The sequence below is a fragment of the Sturnus vulgaris genome, chromosome 4, assembly GCF_052056855.1.
Source record: "Sturnus vulgaris isolate bStuVul1 chromosome 4, bStuVul1.hap1, whole genome shotgun sequence".
NCBI lineage: Eukaryota > Metazoa > Chordata > Aves > Passeriformes > Sturnidae > Sturnus > Sturnus vulgaris.
Genome location: NC_142246.1, coordinates 44,873,382 through 44,891,606, shown reverse-complemented (window position 1 = coordinate 44,891,606; position 18,225 = coordinate 44,873,382). Strand labels below are relative to the sequence as shown.

At 57.4% G+C, this 18,225-nt stretch overlaps 2 protein-coding genes across 2 annotated transcripts; one reads left to right on the top strand and one right to left on the bottom strand.

Moving 5' to 3' along the window:
- Positions 1–232: 232 nt before the first annotated feature.
- Positions 233–12,963, top strand: LOC106860422 (uncharacterized). The gene is made up of 32 exons (XM_088164420.1): positions 233–449; positions 757–876; positions 959–1,186; positions 1,413–1,526; positions 1,627–1,746; positions 2,031–2,156; positions 2,257–2,463; positions 2,626–2,794; positions 2,930–3,098; positions 3,291–3,516; positions 3,872–3,997; positions 4,192–4,407; positions 4,626–4,934; positions 5,171–5,383; positions 5,544–6,098; positions 6,485–6,700; positions 6,859–7,097; positions 7,179–7,308; positions 7,650–7,828; positions 7,943–8,129; positions 8,418–8,636; positions 8,856–9,039; positions 9,321–9,522; positions 9,591–9,755; positions 10,032–10,232; positions 10,325–10,868; positions 11,001–11,129; positions 11,316–11,423; positions 11,510–11,746; positions 11,867–12,287; positions 12,498–12,630; positions 12,891–12,963. The coding sequence occupies exons 1-32, from the start codon at positions 233–235 to the stop codon at positions 12,906–12,908; spliced, it is 6,627 nt and encodes a 2,208-aa protein (XP_088020546.1). The 3' UTR covers positions 12,909–12,963.
- Positions 12,964–14,040: 1,077 nt separating this feature from the next.
- On the bottom strand, positions 14,041–14,739 carry CLDN23 (claudin 23). Its single transcript, XM_014888239.2, has one exon. It carries the CDS (start codon positions 14,737–14,739, stop codon positions 14,041–14,043), a length of 699 nt encoding a protein of 232 aa, XP_014743725.1.
- Between the last annotated feature and the right edge of the window lie 3,486 nt (positions 14,740–18,225).

The window sequence follows — 18,225 nt, the reverse complement described above, 5'->3', positions numbered from 1 at the left end:
GGGGGGGGGTCTCCTGCCATTGAGGATATTCCCGTTCTACCTATCTCCCGGTGGTGCGTCCTTGACGCCTGTGGTACATTTGTCACTGACAGCATGCGGACCCCTGCGTCCCGAGTGGCTTGGGGGGGTCCTGCCTTCCCTGAGCGGGGATGAGAGGTGCTATTCTCCCTCTAGCCGCAGAGGAGCTCCAGAGGTTCCCTTGGATGGAACCAGTCACTCTCTGCGCTGGGCTATGCCGGAACCCCCAGGCGGGGAGCTGCAGCGGGGGCTGTGCAGGTGGATTCCCGGTGCGGCCGCCCCGCCTGATCCCGGCTCCCTCTTGCCCGCAGAGGCCGCCAGCCTCATGTGTGCAGCCTCACGCCAGGCCGCCTGCGTTTCCGGCTGCATCCCCGTTCCCTGGCTCTGCGATGGTGAGCAGCAATGTCCTGACGGCACGGACGAGCAGTGCGGTGAGTGGCACGCATCCAGTGTGATGGGGTGGCCTGGGGAGCTGTGCTGCGCGGGCATCAAGGGGCCCTCATGCTCTGGGGAGTGGTGGGGCAGGAGAGTCCAGAGGCACCTCAGTCTTTGCTGGCTCTGCCTGTGTAGCATCCTGCAAGGACATATGTGCCCCAGCGATCCTTAGGAATATCTGTGGCATGAGAACACATCCTGGAACCTCCTTGGGCACTGCCAGCACCTCCCGTGCTAGGATGAAGTGGACCCTTGTTATTCTGCGTAGCAATAGGTCCCAGTGACCATGTGCTGTCCCTTCAGATGTTGCCTGTGGCGGGAACCCCCATGTCTGGCTATGTGACGATGGCCAGTGTGTTTCCAGCAGCTGGCGCTGTGATGGTACTGCTGACTGCCTGGATGGCTCTGATGAGCAGGACTGTGGTACGTACTCTCTGCTGGGGGGGCTTAGTAGGGGTGGCTGGGGGTGCAGGGCAGGCTGGTGAGTGCTGTGATGTTTCCTCAGTGTGCGGGACAAAGAAGGTGCAGTGTCCCGGCACCCACCACTGCATCCCGCACTGGGAGCTATGTGATCGGCACCAGGACTGTGAGGATGGCTGGGACGAGGAGGGGTGTCCCCAGCAGCCCTGTCTGCCTGGGCAGTGGCAGTGCAGGAACAGAGTGTGCATCATGGCTGAGTGGAAGTGCAATGGGATTGATGACTGTGGTGATTCCTCAGATGAAGATGTCTGCGGTAAGCAAAAACTGGATGCTCCTCAGTAGGGTGAGACCTGTCTGGGCCATGTGTGAATTAAGGGAGTACTTTGTTTTCCTCGGCTCCAGCTTCCCTTGGGATGGTGGCAAGCTTCCCAGGAAGCTGCTGATGCTTTGCAGGGCCTCCCCATCAGTCTGGGACCCACGGTTTCCCCTGTGCCCAGGGTATTGGTCACCCCTGCTGACATGAGCTGTGTGTGCCATAGCCCCCTGTACACCTGGCATGGTGCGGTGTGATGAGGGCAAGTGTATCCTGGAGTCCCTAATGTGCGATAACAAGGATGACTGCCTGGATGGCACAGATGAGCCCAGTACATGTGGTAAGTTACACGTAGCTGCTGGCTGCTACCCATCTGGGTGGGGCCAGGGGGAGGGGAGCCACAGAGCTGTCCTGCCTCACCCTTTGCTGCATCCCCACAGGTCGGAGCTGCTTTGTACGCAACGGGGGTTGTGCAGAGACATGTACTGACACGCACTGGGGAGTGCAGTGCTCCTGCGGGGCTGGCTGGGTGCTGCAGGCAGACGGGCAAAGCTGTGCTGGTAAGAGGAGGTCAGGGTGCATGTGCTTCTGTCACTGCTTGGCCACTGACAGCAGTGTCACAGAGCCCATGCTTCTGGGGGAACACCTGCCTCTGCCCTGCTCCTGCCTGTCACATCTGGTCCTATAAAGATTGTGTCTAGATAATGTTTCAGCAGCAGCTGGTGCATTTTGGTGCTGAGGCGCATGTTCCGGTATTTAGAGAGCTTGCCTGTAGTCCCAGGGGAGCAGTGGCGATGCTCTCTGGGACAGCTCTGTGGCAGGCTCACCTCACCTATCTGTGCAGATGTGGATGAGTGCTCCCTGGAGTACAGCCCCTGCAGCCAGCTGTGCACCAACACCCCGGGCACTTTCAGCTGTGCCTGTCTCCAGGGCTACACCCTGCAGCATGGTACTGCCTGCGAAGTGGCAGGTAGGGGAGAGGAGGGGACCCCAGGCTGGCTGAGGGCTGGGCAGTGCCCCCAGCTAGCCGTGTCCCTGGTCACTGAATGACTTTCCTCTCACCCTGGCAGACAATGCAACACAGATCCTGGTGGCTGTGGGGCAGGATCTGGCCCTTCTGGATGTACGTACCCAAGCCTACCGACCTCTGCTCTCCACTGAGACCGAACCCCACGCTCTGGTGTATGACCTGCTCCGAGAAACCTACTACTGGCTGACAGAGGATGGAGAGCTCCGTGTTCACCACCCAGGGAAAGGCACACAGCCTCTCTATGCAGGTGAGAAGGACCAAGCATTCCAGGTGCCGTAGCAGGGCTGAGATGGATGCTGGGAACTGGTCTGCCACCCCAGTACTGTTTTTACTGTATAGAGGAAGGGGCAGCCTGAGTTTGCTGCACAGCCTGGCGCAGGTGTGCCTTAAAACTGCTCTGTCTCTACAGATGCCAGAGAGGTAAACAGCATCTCCGTGGACTGGTTCACAGGGCAACTGTACTGGGCCAGCAGCCGTCCTCCAGCTATCTGTGCAGGGCTGGGTGATGGCCGGGGTTACATTACAGTGCTGAGAAAGGACATTGCACCAGAGCAGCTGACAGTACATCCAGCTGCAAGGTGAGCAGTGAATGAGCCAGGGTTGGCCCAGGCTTCTGAGATTGCAATGCTGATGCTGACCATGCAATGCCTGCTGTGGGGATATGGCAGCACTGGTATTATGCTGTGAAGTGTGTGCTGAGTCACTTCCTCTAGGTCCCTATACTGGGTCAACCGTGGACAGAGGGGCCGGACAGTCATTGCTGCAGCCGGCATGGATGGCTCAAACAGGCGGGAGCTAACAGTTGTATCCATGGAGGAGCCTGTGGGGCTGAGCCTGGACCATGTGGCTGGCAGGCTGTACTGGATTAGCGAGTACAAGGAGGTAGGGGATGAGGGGTAGCAGGGCAGGGGGATGATGAGTTGAGAGGGTGGCCCTGGTTCCCTTGTGTCTATGGCCAAAGCATGGGAGGGAGCAGGGAGCAGTGCCTAGGTCTGGCATACATCCTTGGGTTGGGAGGAGAAGGGCCAGGTTGTGAGGATGCCACATGGCCACCATGCCTTGCCTTTTACCCAGTCCATCGAGACACTGCGGGTGGATGGCAGCGGGCGCCACTCCTTCCATGCTCTTTTGCGGGGCCACATGGAGCCGCTGGGCCTGGCCGTGTTTGAGAGCCGGTTCTTCTGGACCGATGGCACAGAGCTGGTGTCAGCCACCTGGGCCTCTCCCCAGGAGCACACAGTGTTGCTCCGTGCCTCTGTCTCAGCTTTCACCGTGCTGCACGCTCTGCAGCAGCCTCCCAGTGAGTACCCTGCAGGTGCTGCATTACTGCAGGGGTGGCAGTATGGCAGCAACCCCCACTACATTCCTGGGTTCTAGGAAAGGCTCACTGAGTCCTGGAGCTCACCAGGTCCTGCCCAATGGTTTGCCTGGTCCTGTGATGAGGGGTTGTGGGGTTGGTACAGAGGGGACCTATAAAACTGTAGGAAAGCTGCCAAAGCCTGTGGCTTTGGTAGACCTGAGCCCCCTTAACTCATGTGATATCACTACCCTGCTTCCAGCTCTTATCCAGCCCCAGGACAGTCTGTGGTTTTTGGGGATTGGGAGAGATATCGGGGTCATGACTGCCTGAGCTTTTAACATCCTCTTGCTCCCAGGGGACACTGCTGCATGTGCTCTGGGCCTGTGTAGTCACCTTTGCCTCCTGTCCCCTGTGCACCCTCGGGGCTACAAGTGTGCATGTCCAGAGGGCCTCTTCCTCCTGCCCTCGGGGAAGTGTGCAGGTGAGCAGTGTCTGGCTCTCTGGGGTGGAATACATCTGTGTGGGAGTTGGAGGAGGGCCATAAGGCACTGTGGCTTTGGTGGGATGAGGTTCCCAACAAGCACCAGTGCTGTGACATTTGTGTTTTGGTTCATTCTGGTGACCCTGTCCAGTGCCCTTGAGGTTGTACTCACACACTGCCCTTATGCCCTGCAGAGCTGTCCATTGTGTATGCATCAGGAAAGGTCATCTCCCTGGTTCATGTGGGCCCTGGTGCACACACCAAACAGGTGCAGGAGTGGCAGGAGCCCATCCACCTGCAAGATGTGGACTGGCAGAGGTCAGTGCTCTATGGGACAGATGACCGTGGGACTCTGCTGCGTGTCATGGGCCACCCCAGCAGGAGAGAGGCCATTGTGACTGGGCTGCCAGGTGAGACCCTATGGGGGTGGTAGAGGGCACATTTCCCTTTCTGATACTGCCTGAGGATCTCCTTGATACAGAGCACAGTGGTCTGGTGCTGCCTGCAGTGAGGCCATGTCAAAGCAGTGGGCAGCTGTGGGGCACCACACAAGGCCTAGGGGCACCCAGGCAGAGGTGCAGGGTCATGGGACAGCCTTGTAACTGCTTGCCTGCCTGCTCTTGCCAAGTGTGTTCTGCCCGTGTGGATGTCCGCTCGGGGGACCTATACTGGCTTGCATGTAACCGGAGGGACATCGGGGTGATCCAGACAACTGACATGTCCCCACGCATCCTGCACCATGCTCGCAGCAGCATCCAGCACCTCTTCTTGGACTGGCAGCGTGGTACTCTGTACTGGCTGGCCCGTGGGCAGCCCCTGCAGGCACTGAGTCTGGCAGGGGGTGCTCCATGGGATGCCTGGAATGAGACGTGGCCTGGAGACCAGCCTGCAGCCATGGACAGCAGAGCCTTCAGCGTGCTCTGGAGCTCAGCCCTGGGTGAGCCCTGGTGGCATCTGGAGCAGGGAGTGGAAGTGGTGGACGTAGGCAGGAGTGATCAGCCATGCCCTACCCCTGCCTGGGCAGCGGGATTCTTATGGGGCAGACTCTGTCTTGCGGCAGAGTCCCTGGCCTCAGCCATGAGGTCCCTGCCATAACTGTGGGTAGTGGGGCGCAGAGTGAGCCGTGAGGGATGAGGGGCAGGCGCCAGGTCCTACCATGCCTCTGCCTCACAGGCCTGCAGGCGCTGAGTCTGACCAAGCGGCAAGCAGTCACCCTGGCACCCAGCTGGCCGCATGGCCTCCTGGCCGCCTTTGAGCCATACTTGGTATCTGCAAATGGGACAGCTCTGCTGCTGTGGGACCGGAGGACGCTGGCTCTTGTGCTGTCCATGCCAGCAGCAGGCGTGAAGGGAGTGGTTGCCTTCGTGGGCTCAGAGCTGCAGGCTGGTAAGAGTGGCCACGGGTTTGTACCTGATGGGGTTGGGTGGCCCTTGCTACTCTGAGCTGTGGCAGGGTGCCTGGCTACTGGTGGTCATGTGGGGTGCTCTGGAAGGTGCCTGGAGCGTGGGGAGGACATGGCCCCAACAAATCCCAAATCCTCTGCCAGTGCCGCCAAGCAAAGGGTCTGCTGTGCCACTCCTTCCACCTGTGACCACCACTATGAGGACAAGCACAAGCACCACTACTGCTCAGCCTACCACCTCCACCACAACACCACTGCTAAGCCAGACTACCACTGCACTCAGTACTACTCCTGCACCAACCAGCAAGGCTATCAAATCACAAACCACCACCAGACAATCCACATCAAAGAAGACCACCCCTGCACCAACCACTGGCCGGATCACACTGACCAAGACTACCACTGTGCAGCCAGCCACCAGCACCACTCAATCTTTTACAACTAAGAACACTGCCCCACAGCCAACCACTACCACCCCACGCTCAAACAGTTCTGCATGGGTAGTGACACCTACCCCGCCCCTCCGGTCCAGCCCTGCACACCCCCTGACCCCAGTTTTCCATCTGTCCTGTTCTCGCACACATGTGCCCTGTCATGATGGCACTGGGTGTGTGGCCCAGGAGTACCTGTGTGATGGAGAGAAGGACTGTGCAGATGGCTCTGATGAGGATGGGTGTGTCCAGCTCTGCAACACCCCAGGTAGGAGCCATGTGCAGCTGGGCCACCCTGTGCCAGGGCTTCTGGCTGCTTCCTAGTGGGGTTTTTGGGACAGGGTCCTGGTAAAGTCTGTGTCCTGGGCTCTGATGCTTGTAATGTGACATAGTGGTCCCTTCTGAACTTGGCACTGGGCTCAAAGTGCTGTTGGAAAAGAATAGAGTTGATCTCACCACTCATAGCGGCCTAGATGTGGCTGAGTTCACTGCCACAATCACCTTGCTCAGGACCTAGACTGCTGGAGATGCACTGTCTAGGAGGGACCAAGCCTTGTTACTTGTGGAGCCTTTCTAGATCACTGGAGGGCTAGTGGAAGGTCTGGGCACCCTGTCTGCCTTCTGCAGGCAGTGCAAAGCTCCTTGTGTCCCCAGGGGCCTTCCACTGCGCAAGTGGAGCTGTGTGCGTCAGGGCAGGAGAGCGCTGCGATGGGATGCCACAATGCCCTGACGGCTCAGATGAGATGGGCTGCTGGACCCCTACACAGGAGTGTGCTCTGCGCTGTGATGCTGCCACCCGCTGCATCCCCAGGAGCTGGCTGTGTGATGGCCATGCTGACTGCCTGGACCACACTGATGAGCAGGGCTGTGGTAAGACCCTGGAGCTGGATGGGATGGACTGCTGGGGTTGCCTGCCCCACAGGTGGATGCACCAGGTTTCTTGTGGGTCCAGGTACAGGCACTGCCCAGGGCAACCTGCTGAGAGGATGGAGACAGTGCCTCTGCTCAGCCCTGGCCTTTGCCCACAGTGCTGAAGGAGTGTGGTCTGGATGAGTTTTCCTGTCGGAGTGGGCAGTGCGTGGCCCTGGCCCTGTACTGTGATGGTGACCACGACTGCCAGGACGGCTCAGATGAGAAGGGCTGTGCTGTGCCCCGGCCGCCCCTCTGCCATGAGGGTGAGGTGACATGTTCCCGCAGCAGGGAGTGTGTGCTGGAGGCCTGGCGCTGTGATGGTGCTGCTGACTGTGGGGATGGCTCAGACGAGCAGGTGAGTGGAGCAGTGGGGACATAGCCTGTCCCCACTCATGCCCAGGAGGGTGGGTAGCCTTTTTCACCTTCTGCCTTGCAGGGCTGCCCTTGGGAGGAAGGGCTGTGTGAGGACCAGCAGTGGGGCTGCTCCCATGGCCACGAGTGCATCCCCAATGTCTGGCGCTGTGATGGAGAGACTGACTGCACAGATGGCAGTGATGAGGCTGGCTGTAAGCAACACCCTTGTTTTATTCCTTGTCTCACCCAGGGGTGGCTGGTGAGTGCCCAGCACAGAGGGAGATGGGTATGTGTCTGTGCTGAGGTGAGGGGCCTCATATGCTGGCTGCCTATTCCCAGCAGCTTTAGTGGCTCCAGGTCCTGAGTAGCTGCTCTCTCTGCAGGGGCCAGTGGCCTTTGGATTAATATAGCCTGAAGTCAGGCTACTGGCATGGCTCTGGATGTGGCTGCAGTGAGCTCTGGGCAGCCTCTGGGAGCAGCTAAATCTGCCCCAAATGAACAAAAGCAGCTGGTGGATGAGGCTCAGGGCAGCCTTCCCCACATGTCCCTGCAGGCCACCCTGCTCCTTGCCAGAGTCACGACTACCCCTGTGGGCTGGGATCCTGCCTGAATGCATCCCTGGTGTGCAACGGCCGGCAGGACTGCTCAGATGGTTCAGACGAAGGGGGGAACTGCTCTATGCCCTGCCAGCGGTCCTGCACTCATCTTTGCTACCCCTCACCCCAGGGCCCTGTGAGTGCCAGCAGCCCTAGGGCAAGGGCTTGTCATGTCATGATGCCCTGCTCCAGCTGCAGAAGGGAGCCTTGTGTCCCCAGGGTAGGCAGCTGATGGTCCCTTTCCCCACAGCGGTGCTGGTGTGGCCCAGGCTATCGACTTGCTGAGGATGGTCTGTCCTGTATGGACATAGACGAGTGCACAGAGTGGGGCAAGGAAGCCTGCAGTCAGACATGCCTTAATGTCCCAGGGTCCTACAGCTGTCGCTGTCTCCCTGGCTACCTGCTGGAGCCCGATGGCCATGTCTGCAAACTCACTGGTAAGTCCTGGGGTGGCCAAGCAGTGCTGAGGCTGGCCCTGGCCCTCTAAGATACACCAGGGGCTGGTGGATACTTGTCCCCCTGTGTCTGCTGCCCATGGGAAGCCTCGTAGTCCTGTGAATGGCTGGTCAGAAAATCCATCTGCACTATCTGAGAACATCCTGTGTGGTAGGACTGAGTACCAGCAAGCTCCAATGCCTGTGAGTGCTGTGTTCTTTGCCTGTATATGCTGGGACCATGGGATCACTAGTGCTGAGCAGGGTCCGCGTGTCTCTTTGTTGCCCCAGGACCAGAGCCCAAGTTGCTGGTGGCCGTGCAGTCTAAGGTGTTGTCCTATGGCCTGCGGAGTGGGCATGAGGAGGTAGTGCTGGCCACTGACAAGGATCGCGTTGTCTTCTCTCTTGACTATGACTTGGTGGAGAGGAAAATCTTCTGGATGGACCTAGCCACAGAGAGCATCCGCTGGCAGGACCTCAACTCGGGAAAGAAAGGCACACTGGTGAAAGGTGGGCTGTGACGTGGGGTTAATAGGGCTGGCCTACTGTGCAGTCTCCAGGTTGCAGTGGAGTGCCAACTGTGATCCCTTATGTAGAGAAGTGCTAGTTGGGAGCAAGGCTGGGAGGAGCCAGAGCTTCTGGGATGGAGGGATCTGGGCTGGGAGTATTATGCCAAAGGGCCATGCAGCTGTCACCCCACACAGGTGCTGCCTCTTGGATGCATTTCAGGTGTGAGATCAGACTGTATAGCAGTGGACTGGCTTGGGAGGAACCTGTACTGGACAGATGGGGCAGCAGGGCAGGTACTGGCCACTCGCTTGGGGTCTGCCTGGCAAGGGATACCAGAGTACACTGTGGTGATGGATGGAGACCTGGACCAGCCCCACTCTCTGGTGCTCCAGCCCCTGGCAGGGTAAGTCTGGGACAAGAGGACATGGGGACCTCCTTGCCATACCTGCCCTGCCCCATTTTTCTCCATGCAGGCAGTTAAGAGGCTAGGGAAGAGGTGAGATGGCCTCACCTTGGTGCTGTGGGGACTGCATGACAGAAGAGCCTAGACACCTGCCCCTGCCCTGAATGGAGCTCTTAACACACCCATGATGACATGGAAAGCTCCAGGCTGCTTTTATGGGCTGCCTTGGTGCTGGGACAATGCTGTGTCAGGTCCATAGGCCTGAACTCTCTTCCCACTAGGTTGATGTACTGGTCAGAGGTGGGGAGCCACTCACGGCTAATGGAGGCCAGTATGGATGGGAGTTGGCGGCATGTACTTCTGGCCCAGGGACTGGGCTGGCCCACAGCACTGGCCCTTGATCTCCCCACTCAAAGGATCTTCTGGCTGGATGCGAAGCTGGGCAGTGTTGGCTCTGCACATCTGGATGGCAGCAGTGTGAAGGTGTGGTGGGGCACTGGTGATGGGCCCCTGATAGGGACCAAGGTGGGCACTGACAGCCTCTCTGACAGGTCCTGAAGCTGCGCTGGGTCCAGAGCCCCTTTGCAGCAGCTGTGTGCGAGGGGCAGCTCTACTGGTCGGAGAGGAAGACATGGTCTGTGCAGCAGGTGGACAAGGCCAGTGGCAAGAACAGGACCGTGCTGCTCAAACGGCATGGGCAGCCCCATGGCCTCCAGGTACCTTCTTGGGGAGCCTCAAACCCTTCTGTGCCAGCTCTGCTGATTTCCCATCCTGCACAGCATTGTTGTCTTCTGAGTGAGGAGGCACTGGGTGGCTCCTTGGGCAGCAGTCTCTGTGGGCAAGTGTCTCTGGTCCTCTTAGAGCATCTCTGTCTTGCCATCCTGCCTTGAGCTGGGCTCTGTGTGGGTCTTGGGAGCATGGTGTGGTGTCACTCGTGCTCAGCTCTGCTGGCGAGTGCTGATGGAGCTAAGGCTGAGCCTGCTGTCCTACAGATGATGCACCCAGCCCTGCGCCCCACAGCTCCCAACCCGTGTGAGATGCGTGGCTGCTCCCACCTGTGCCTGCTGAGCACCAGGCACACTGGGCAGTGCCGCTGCCCTGCTGGGCTGATGCTGACTGCCAATGAGACCACCTGCCAGCCCATCCACAATTCAGCCTTTGCCCTCCTGGTGTCACCGGCAGCTGTGGCACAGGTACCATCCTCTGGAGTCAGCGCTGAGGGCTGCTGCTCTTGCTGCTGTCAGGGAAGAAGGGTGTCCATCTTAGTGCTGCCTCCTTCCTCCAGGTCTACCTGAAGGACCTGCCCACATCAGCTGGATTCCAAGGGCTTCCCCCGCACCAGGCCTTGCCTTTGGCCAAGGTGAGCCGCCTGACAGCCATTGACTATGCAGTGAAAGACAAGAGTTTTTACTTTGCAGAAGTGGGAGGCAATTCCATCGGACTGCTGCGCCTGAAGGACTGGGGACGGCTGTCCTGGAAGAAGGCAGTATCTGTGGAGGGCACTGTGACATCCCTGGCCTTGGACTGGCTAAGTGGGAATCTTTACTGGATTGAGGGGCAGCCACCCAGCATCCATGTGGCAGCTCCCAGGGGGCTTTGGGCCCTGGCACTACTCAGTGAGGGGCTGCAGGGCGCTGCCTGCCTGGCACTGTGTCCTCGTGCTTCCACCATGTGCTTTGTCACAGCAGCTAGCAGCCATGGGCATGGCGCCGTGGTGGAGTGTGCGGCCATGGATGGCACTGGCCGCAGAGCAGTCTGGAGGAGAGCCCGGGCTCCCGCTGGACTTGCCTTTGGGGATGCTGGTACTAGGCTGTACTGGGCAGACCACGGTGAGTGAGGACTGAGCCAGGGTACTGGGGCGGGTAGCAGTGCTGCAGGCACTCAGTCTGCAAAGCATAGCCTGGGGCAGCCCAGAGCCCTGTCTGTCGCCACACTGAAGCCTCTCCATCTGTGCCTTGCAGAGAGAGGTACCATCAGCAGTGTTGAGCTGGATGGATCCCGCTTCCGGGTGGTGCGGGAGGGGCTGCATGGTCTCTCACTCTTCGCTATAGGAGCAGGCTTTCTGCTCTGGAGCACAACCTCAACGAATGGTAGATCTGTTTGCTGTGCTTTGCCCAGCTCTTCCAACTGCACTAGGACACGGGGTTCTGCCAGTCCCTGTGGGGTGCAGGCTTGCCTCTCTGTGGGGTGAAGGGCAAGCTAGGGGGCCCCCTACCTCCCATCTCAGGCACCCTTGTGGGAGGAGGTGGAGCAGTGCTGATCCCATGTGTCTCCAGGCTCCAGCAAGATCTGGCACAGCCAGCTGGAGCAGGCTGAGAACTGGTGGTTCCCGATGGAGCAGGAGCTGGTAGCCATGAAGATTTACAGCCAGTTCTCACAGGAAGGTGGGTCTGGGACTGTCCCAGCCCAGGGCATCTGTGGGGTTCAGCTGTGCGTTGTGGTGGCCGTGATAACCCATACTGTTTTGCAGGCACCAATGGCTGTGCAAAGAGCAATGGGGGATGTGCCCAGCTCTGCCTGCCCAACCCTGCAGGGCGGCAGTGCCGCTGCTCTCCTGGATACCACCTCGTGCGTGGGGCAGCGTGCACACTGGCACCGCCTTGCCCCTTCCCGCTCCAGTCCTGCCCTGACCTCCAGAGCTGCATTTCCAGAGAGCAGGTCTGTGATGGGCGCCCCGACTGTGCCGACGGCTCCGATGAGTCTGACTGTGAGTACCTTCCCACGGCCAGGGCGTACTGGGGTGCGTGCAGGGCAGCCTGCCCAGTCTTCCCCAGTTTGGGAAGGGGAGGTCTTACCTGAGTCTGCTGATCTATGCCCATCCCTCCAGGCACCTCAGTGAAGGTAGGGACACAAGTCCCTGCAGTGGCACCATCAGCAATGTCCCACGTAGAACAGAAACCAGTCTCATCCATACCTGCACCACAGCATCGGCAGCCCCACCCCAGCCTATCAGCAGCTTCTGGCCTCCAACAGCATGGTGATTCCTTCGTGGTACCCCCTAGCACAGAGGAGGTGCTGGGGGCTGTGCCCTGCAGCAGTGAGACATGCAACCTGCGTGGGGACTGTGCCTTCGAGGCTGGCCGAGTGACGTGCCACTGCACCCTGGGCTATCGTGGTGACTACTGCGAGGAGGCTGAGGTGCAGCCCCTTGCAGGACCCATTGTCCTGGGGGTGGCCGTGCTCTTGCTGCTTGCTGCTGCTGCTGTGGGGGCCCTGGCCTACATGCGGAGGCAGGACAGGCGGAGGAGGTAAGCTCTGGAGCTGAGCTGGGCCAGATACAACTGGAAATAGGGAGGGACAGGGTGTCCTTGCCCAGGGACAGTGTGGAGTCCTGGGTTATATGGAAAGCTCCAATCACCCCAGCAGGCTATTACCAGGGTTTATGGCAGGACTTTGGGATCTGCTCCATCTCTAGGAGTTGACCATGCCATTCTTGGTATATATTTTTCCCTCTCCAGGACCTCAAGCACTGCTTCCACTCGGGTGCTGACCTTGTACCACCGTGAAAGTGATCCAGAGGAAGAGGAGGAGGAGGAAGAGCTTCCCCCCAAGAGTGATACATTTGTAAATCAAGCTTATCAAGGGAAAGAGGTGAGTAGCATCTGGAGCAGGCCCTGCTAGGGACCCTTCTGCCACCCTGCAGTGCCCCAGGACCCAGTCCTGGCATAGTGCCCAGTCTGGAGGCAAGCTCTGCCCTCCTGCTGAAGGAGAGGGGAAAGACCAGAGCTGCCTAGAGTCTGACAGGACTGTCCCACTCTGCCTGCGGCTGGACCCCCTGTGCTAAGGTGGGGGTGGGCTTAGAGAGGTTGTGTCAGACTCACCCCTGATACACCCATCTGTGATTTCTGCAGGAGCTGAAAACCTGCTGAGGAAAGTACCATCTCACATCAACACTGTATTTTCATAAAGGAACGTTGTGCAGTATCTCCTGTGCCACTGTGGTTTGTGTGTGGGCTGGGGAGGGAAGGTTGGTTTGCTCCTTCTAGATGTCTAAGACCTAGGGAATATAAGAATCCAGACAAAAAATGCTTGTAAGGTTTATCAGGCAATCTCCAATCCCAACACACTCTCTGAGACTGTCCCTTGAGTACTGTCCCTCTGCAGCAAGGCTTAGCCTGCTGAACAGGGTGCTTTGGGCTCACCTGGTATAAGAATCTGCCCAAATAACTCTGCAAGGAGACTGGCTTGGCTCCTTACCTTGCTATGCAGGGGGCTGAGAAGGATTTTATAGTGCAATTCTGACCTTCTGAGTGTCCCTTACAAACCAGTGAGACCAGTTTTACCACCTTACACCAAGCCAATTTGGAAAGGGGAAGTAAATGCTATTTTCTTCTCTCTGATCTTCCTCCCCCTCCCCACTCTGCGCTGAAGCAGCTGCACTCCAGGAAGGAGAAATCTCTTCTAGAGCTCATTTTGACCATGGGGCAAAAGTCCTTCGGGCAAGTGCTATAAAAGCTAGCTGTGGCCTTTTTATAGACCTTTCCTTCCTGCTTCAGGCAAAACACAGGGAACTTGGGTGAGCTGTTCCCACTGGCTCTCAGCCCAACCTGCCTGGCAGAAAGCAGATTGCATCCCACAGCATCTCACAGCACAAACCCATTGCTTTGCATTTATTTTGCTGTTCACACAGTCCTGAGTTGAGCATTTACATGAGACAGGTGCTCCCCTCCCCTATTGCCAGCTCTGAAGGTTACACACTTCTGACCTGTGTGTTGCTTACATGGGAACACCAAAGCTGTCTCAGCCCAAGCTACTGTGCATGTTATACAGGAAGATGAGGTAAAAGCAACATCGAGGGACTGGAGCCACCTCTGGTCCTCAATCCAGTAGGGCTTTGGCACAGTTCTAGATCCTGGAGCACAGCAAGCTTTTGAAGAAACAGGTCCTTGGTCTTGTTTCCAGCCTGTTCAGCGGGGCTGCAGGAGAAGGGCATGGCTTGCAGGGGCAGGGACCAGCACTGCTCTTGATTCCAGGGAGGTGATTGCTCTCCTAGTGTTTGGGCTACAAATCAGAGTCACAAGGTGGGCTGCTCCCCCAGTGGTGTCTATCTTGCTCATCCTCCAGCACATCCCAGGGATTGCTGTAAGCTCTATTGGAGCATGACCCAGCCTCTGTCACAGGGCTAGGGGGCAATTTGGGGGTCCTGCACTCCTTGCAGCAGTGATGGAAGCTGAGGGCGAGGGCCAGCCCCCCCAGGATCTCCATACAGCTTCCCAAATAGCTCAGTACCAAGCTGTAGCCTATGCTCAGCGTGCTGCCAGGCGGAGCAGGCAGTGCCCACAGCTCCTGGGTATACCAGGAGCTGGGCACGAGGCTCATCAGCCCAGAGAGGAGCAGCACCAGCCCTGCCACGCCGGCCACCAGGTGCCGGGGCTCCGGCTGCCAGCAGCGAACACCCAGGGAAGCCACCACAAAGCCCACCAGGGCGACAACCAGCGAGGAGGGCATCAGTCCTTGGGCGATCCGCACGGGCACTTGATCAAAGTACCCTAGCTCGTCAGCCTGCCCGCAGAGGCGGTCATGGGTGCTCTGCCGCTCCCTGCATATATCCCAGATGCCTTGCTCCCAGACGACGTCCATGGGCTGCTCAGGTATGAGGCTCACCTGCCTCCAACTGGGTGCCAGCGTGCCCGTGAGTGTCAGCAGGAGCCCGCAGGGGCACAGCACCAGTCCCACGATCATCTCCGTCGGCGTCCGCATGCTGGGGAGGTAGGTGAAGCGGGCTCCAGAGGCCGCGGGAGCTCAGGAGCTCGCTGGACAGGAGCTGTGGCACCGGTGCAGGCAGGGGGGTCCCGCGGCAGGCCTGGAGCCGGTCAGGCGGCCAGCCCACGGAGTCGCCCTAGCCCGGCCCCGGCCGTGCGGAGGTGCGGACAGGAGGCGGTGCCGGCAGGCGGAGCCCGGCCCGGGCAGGGCTGGCAGGCACCTGCTGCGGGGACAGAGCCTTCCAGGGGGCGGGAGCCCGAGGAGAGCGCTCTGGCTCCCGCTGTCTCCTCGCAGTGGCGGGATGAGGGCCATGCCCGGGCTGCTGGGGCGGCATAGGACCCTGTTACCGCTCCCCTCATTAACTGCATGCGAGCTTATTTTGCCATCAAATTAATTAAGTAATTAATGAAAATAATTAAGATGAAGTGCTTGCAGATCTCATTTGGTAACTGGCCCAAGAGACCTCCTCAGTCTCCCTGTCCTTCAGGGAGAACTCCTAAGCTTGGCCCTGCTCCTCCTGTCCCAGGCTGCCCTAAGAGGGCACCCGCAGATGCAGCAGCCTGGCTCCCAGCAGGAAGACTCTCTGGGATTGGTACGGGAAATCACCATATTTGAGAACCCCAGTGTGGGATTTTGAGCCCCAAAAAGCACTCGTCTTGGGCCTCACCAAATTTCCCTGAATTTCTGCCAGTCACACTGAGTCCAGGAGAGGGCAGCATCCTCTGTGGATCAACTTGGGATGAGCAACGCCGGCTGAGCTGGAAGGCTGGCTGCCCCACGGCATCTTTGCGCTGCTGGTTCCTGGCCTTGGCCGTCTGGAGGGCTGGGTGGGTCTGTGCTGGACCAGCTGCTCCCGGTTCTCTTCCCACCTCCTCCGTCCTACAGCTAGTTCCCAAACCCTGAAGCCCTTCAGCTCTCTGGGTGCCAGATCATTTTGGGAGATTTTTTAAAGTTGTTGAACACTGGATCTTAGTCTAGCTGGAAGGCAGGGATGGGTTGGACTCAGCCAAAGTCTTTTGTCCCCAGCCACGTCTGCAGAGCAGCCAGATGAGCATAGCTCCGGAACAGGAACACCTGGCTTTGTTGTACGCAGCCAGTAACTTGCTAAAACTTTATCCTCATCTGAGAAACTAAGCTAGGGATTGCTGATTCCTTTCCTGTTCAATTAACTTCTGTAACTTTTACCCTACTCTAGCCACTGACTCTATGCCAAGACACTCACTACTACCCTGGGAGCTGTGGGTCCAACCAACACACCAAATGCTACTGTGCCCTCTGCCATGGGATCCCTACACAGGAACAGGTGCTGCAAGCCTGAAACCCTATAGTCTTGACTCTCTTGTGAGGCTATATACCTTTACATCTGGACACCAAGTGGAGGTTGGCTGTGAGATGAAGACTACTTGGGGAGAGGGGGGCAGAGGGAAAGGGCTGGTAACAAGCTGGGTGGCACAGTGCCATGGATGACGGTCTATCAGTGCCCTTTGCCTCCTCTCAGCTCAGGAGGCTTTTACTAAGGTGACAAATCACAGCTTGGTGGCAGTGCTGTCAGGTGTAGCAGTGGTTGCCCATGGAACAGCCAAGCAAAGCTGTGAGCAGGTGATAGCAAGCCCTGAGTCCTGCATTGCTGGCCAGGGCTTTTCTCCCTATATCAGATATGTGTCTTGGGGCATGTGCCAACCCTGATGGAAAGGGAGAAATTCTCCTTTTGTTGGATTTGCCCACATTTTACCCAGAAAGGCTAAGAAACCTAGAGGGTAATGCTCACCCTGGGCTTTGCAGTGCATGCCCTAGGATCCCCCTCTCTGCAGCTCCTTCCTTTATCTCTCATCTGTTCCTTCAGCAGTGCTGTGCCCCTCTTGCCTTTGCTCATGCAGGCTTGAGTCTGGGAGGTGGACACTCCTGGGTTCCAGGAGTATGACAATTATGCACCAGGGCAGGTTTAAAAATCTGGGCCTTTCCAATTTAATAATAATGCCCAAGAGGATGCATCTGCCCTTTGGGCTGGTGCCCAGGCTCCTGACTGTGGGACAATGATAAGCAGATTAAATGATGTAGCCCTGATGCTGGATGACCTGCCCTGAGTAAGCTTGGGGAAGGAAATGGGATTAACAGAGCTGTTTCTCGTTACCACAAAGTTATAGATTGTTCATTTCTTCCCTTTTACTTTCTAATGAGGTGGTATAAAAAGCAATTCAAAGAAGTTCCTGGCCCTTTCCAAGCTCTAGGGAAGCATTTAAAGCCATCTGGCCTCAAAGATAAAATGATCTGGCTGAAGCTGCCTTCCTTACCACATTGCCCTAGCTACAGAGTGGGAAAAGCCACTTGGAGTTTCCTGCTTCTCCAAGGCTGTGATTTAGTTTTTCCTACATTGTCACAATCATCTCTTTAAGAATGTGATGGAAATCTGGAAACTTTATCCAGGCCTGGTTGAATTGGTTTGCATTTTATTACTATTTTTTAACACCCCATTGTAAATGGAGGAGCAGCATAAAGCCTTGAGCTAATTGGACCTGGAAAAGATCTAGGGCAGGATAGTCAGAACGTGAGACTGATTCCAGGGAAGAAATTTTTAAAAAACCCCAAAAAACCAAAAAACCAAAACACGATGAAGTATTTAGTGTTGAGTTGCTCCTTCCAGCCTCAGATACCCTGCATCACTGAAGGCTGGGAATGAATTCAGGGCAATATTCCTGTGTTCAACCTCTTCCCTACCTCTCTAGCTGTCTGGTTCCAGTCACTGGTGGTGATGGCACTCTAGACTGGACAAGTACTAGTGTCTCTTAGGTGGCAGTGTGAGGTCAGTGTGGATAGTATCAGTAGCTTTTCAAGTTACCCCATTGTTACACCAGCTGAGCAGGGTTTGTCTGATGCCAGCAATGGCCAAAGAACACATGCACATGACAATCTCCATAGCTTCCTATGTGATCCATAGTCTGATCAGACTTCTAGGCCCAACTGAGCTTTCAAAATGTGGCTCCGGAGAGAAGAACTTCCCTGCACAAAAGTAGCTCTGCTCCTCCGTTTTCAGCTGAGATCATGGCATTGAGACTTGGGAGCAGAGGAGTCCTTTTCAAAGGCGGTTACTCTGACTCCCTTCCCTTCACAGCTGCAGGAGCAGGATCCTCAGCAACAGCAGGATCTCTCAGGGCTATTTAGAAGGATCCTGCAGCTGGTAATTCCTGTTTACATCCCACTGACCCCGGAGCTTTGCCTGTGTAGCATATGACAAGATGCCCCCATACCACCACAATGCCTGCATGTCCTGCAAGTTATACTGTACCTGACTCCTTCTTGGGTTCAAAGCAGGCTTGGCCCATGCTGGACACCAAGCCACAAGGCTGCCAGGTCTGTGGATATGGCAAATGGCAGCACATGTGCTGTGCCACCCTGGGTTGCCCTGTGACTGGCAGGTAGCCAGCAGGCACAATACTTGACCCTAGCTGTATATCATTCCTCGTCTCTCTCACCTCAAGAGAATTT

Bases quoted from the DNA above. Each gene is read 5' to 3' on its own strand.
- LOC106860422 (XM_088164420.1), top strand. From the start codon at position 233: ATGCCGGAACCCCCAGGCGGGGAGCTGCAGCGGGGGCTGTGCAGGTGG. The intron at 1,527-1,626 runs GTAAGTTACACG...GCATCCCCACAG, and splicing joins AGATGAGCCCAGTACATGTG to GTCGGAGCTGCTTTGTACGC. The intron at 11,747-11,866 runs GTGAGTACCTTC...CCATCCCTCCAG, and splicing joins CGGCTCCGATGAGTCTGACT to GCACCTCAGTGAAGGTAGGG.
- CLDN23 (XM_014888239.2), bottom strand. From the start codon at position 14,739: ATGCGGACGCCGACGGAGATGATCGTGGGACTGGTGCTGTGCCCCTGC.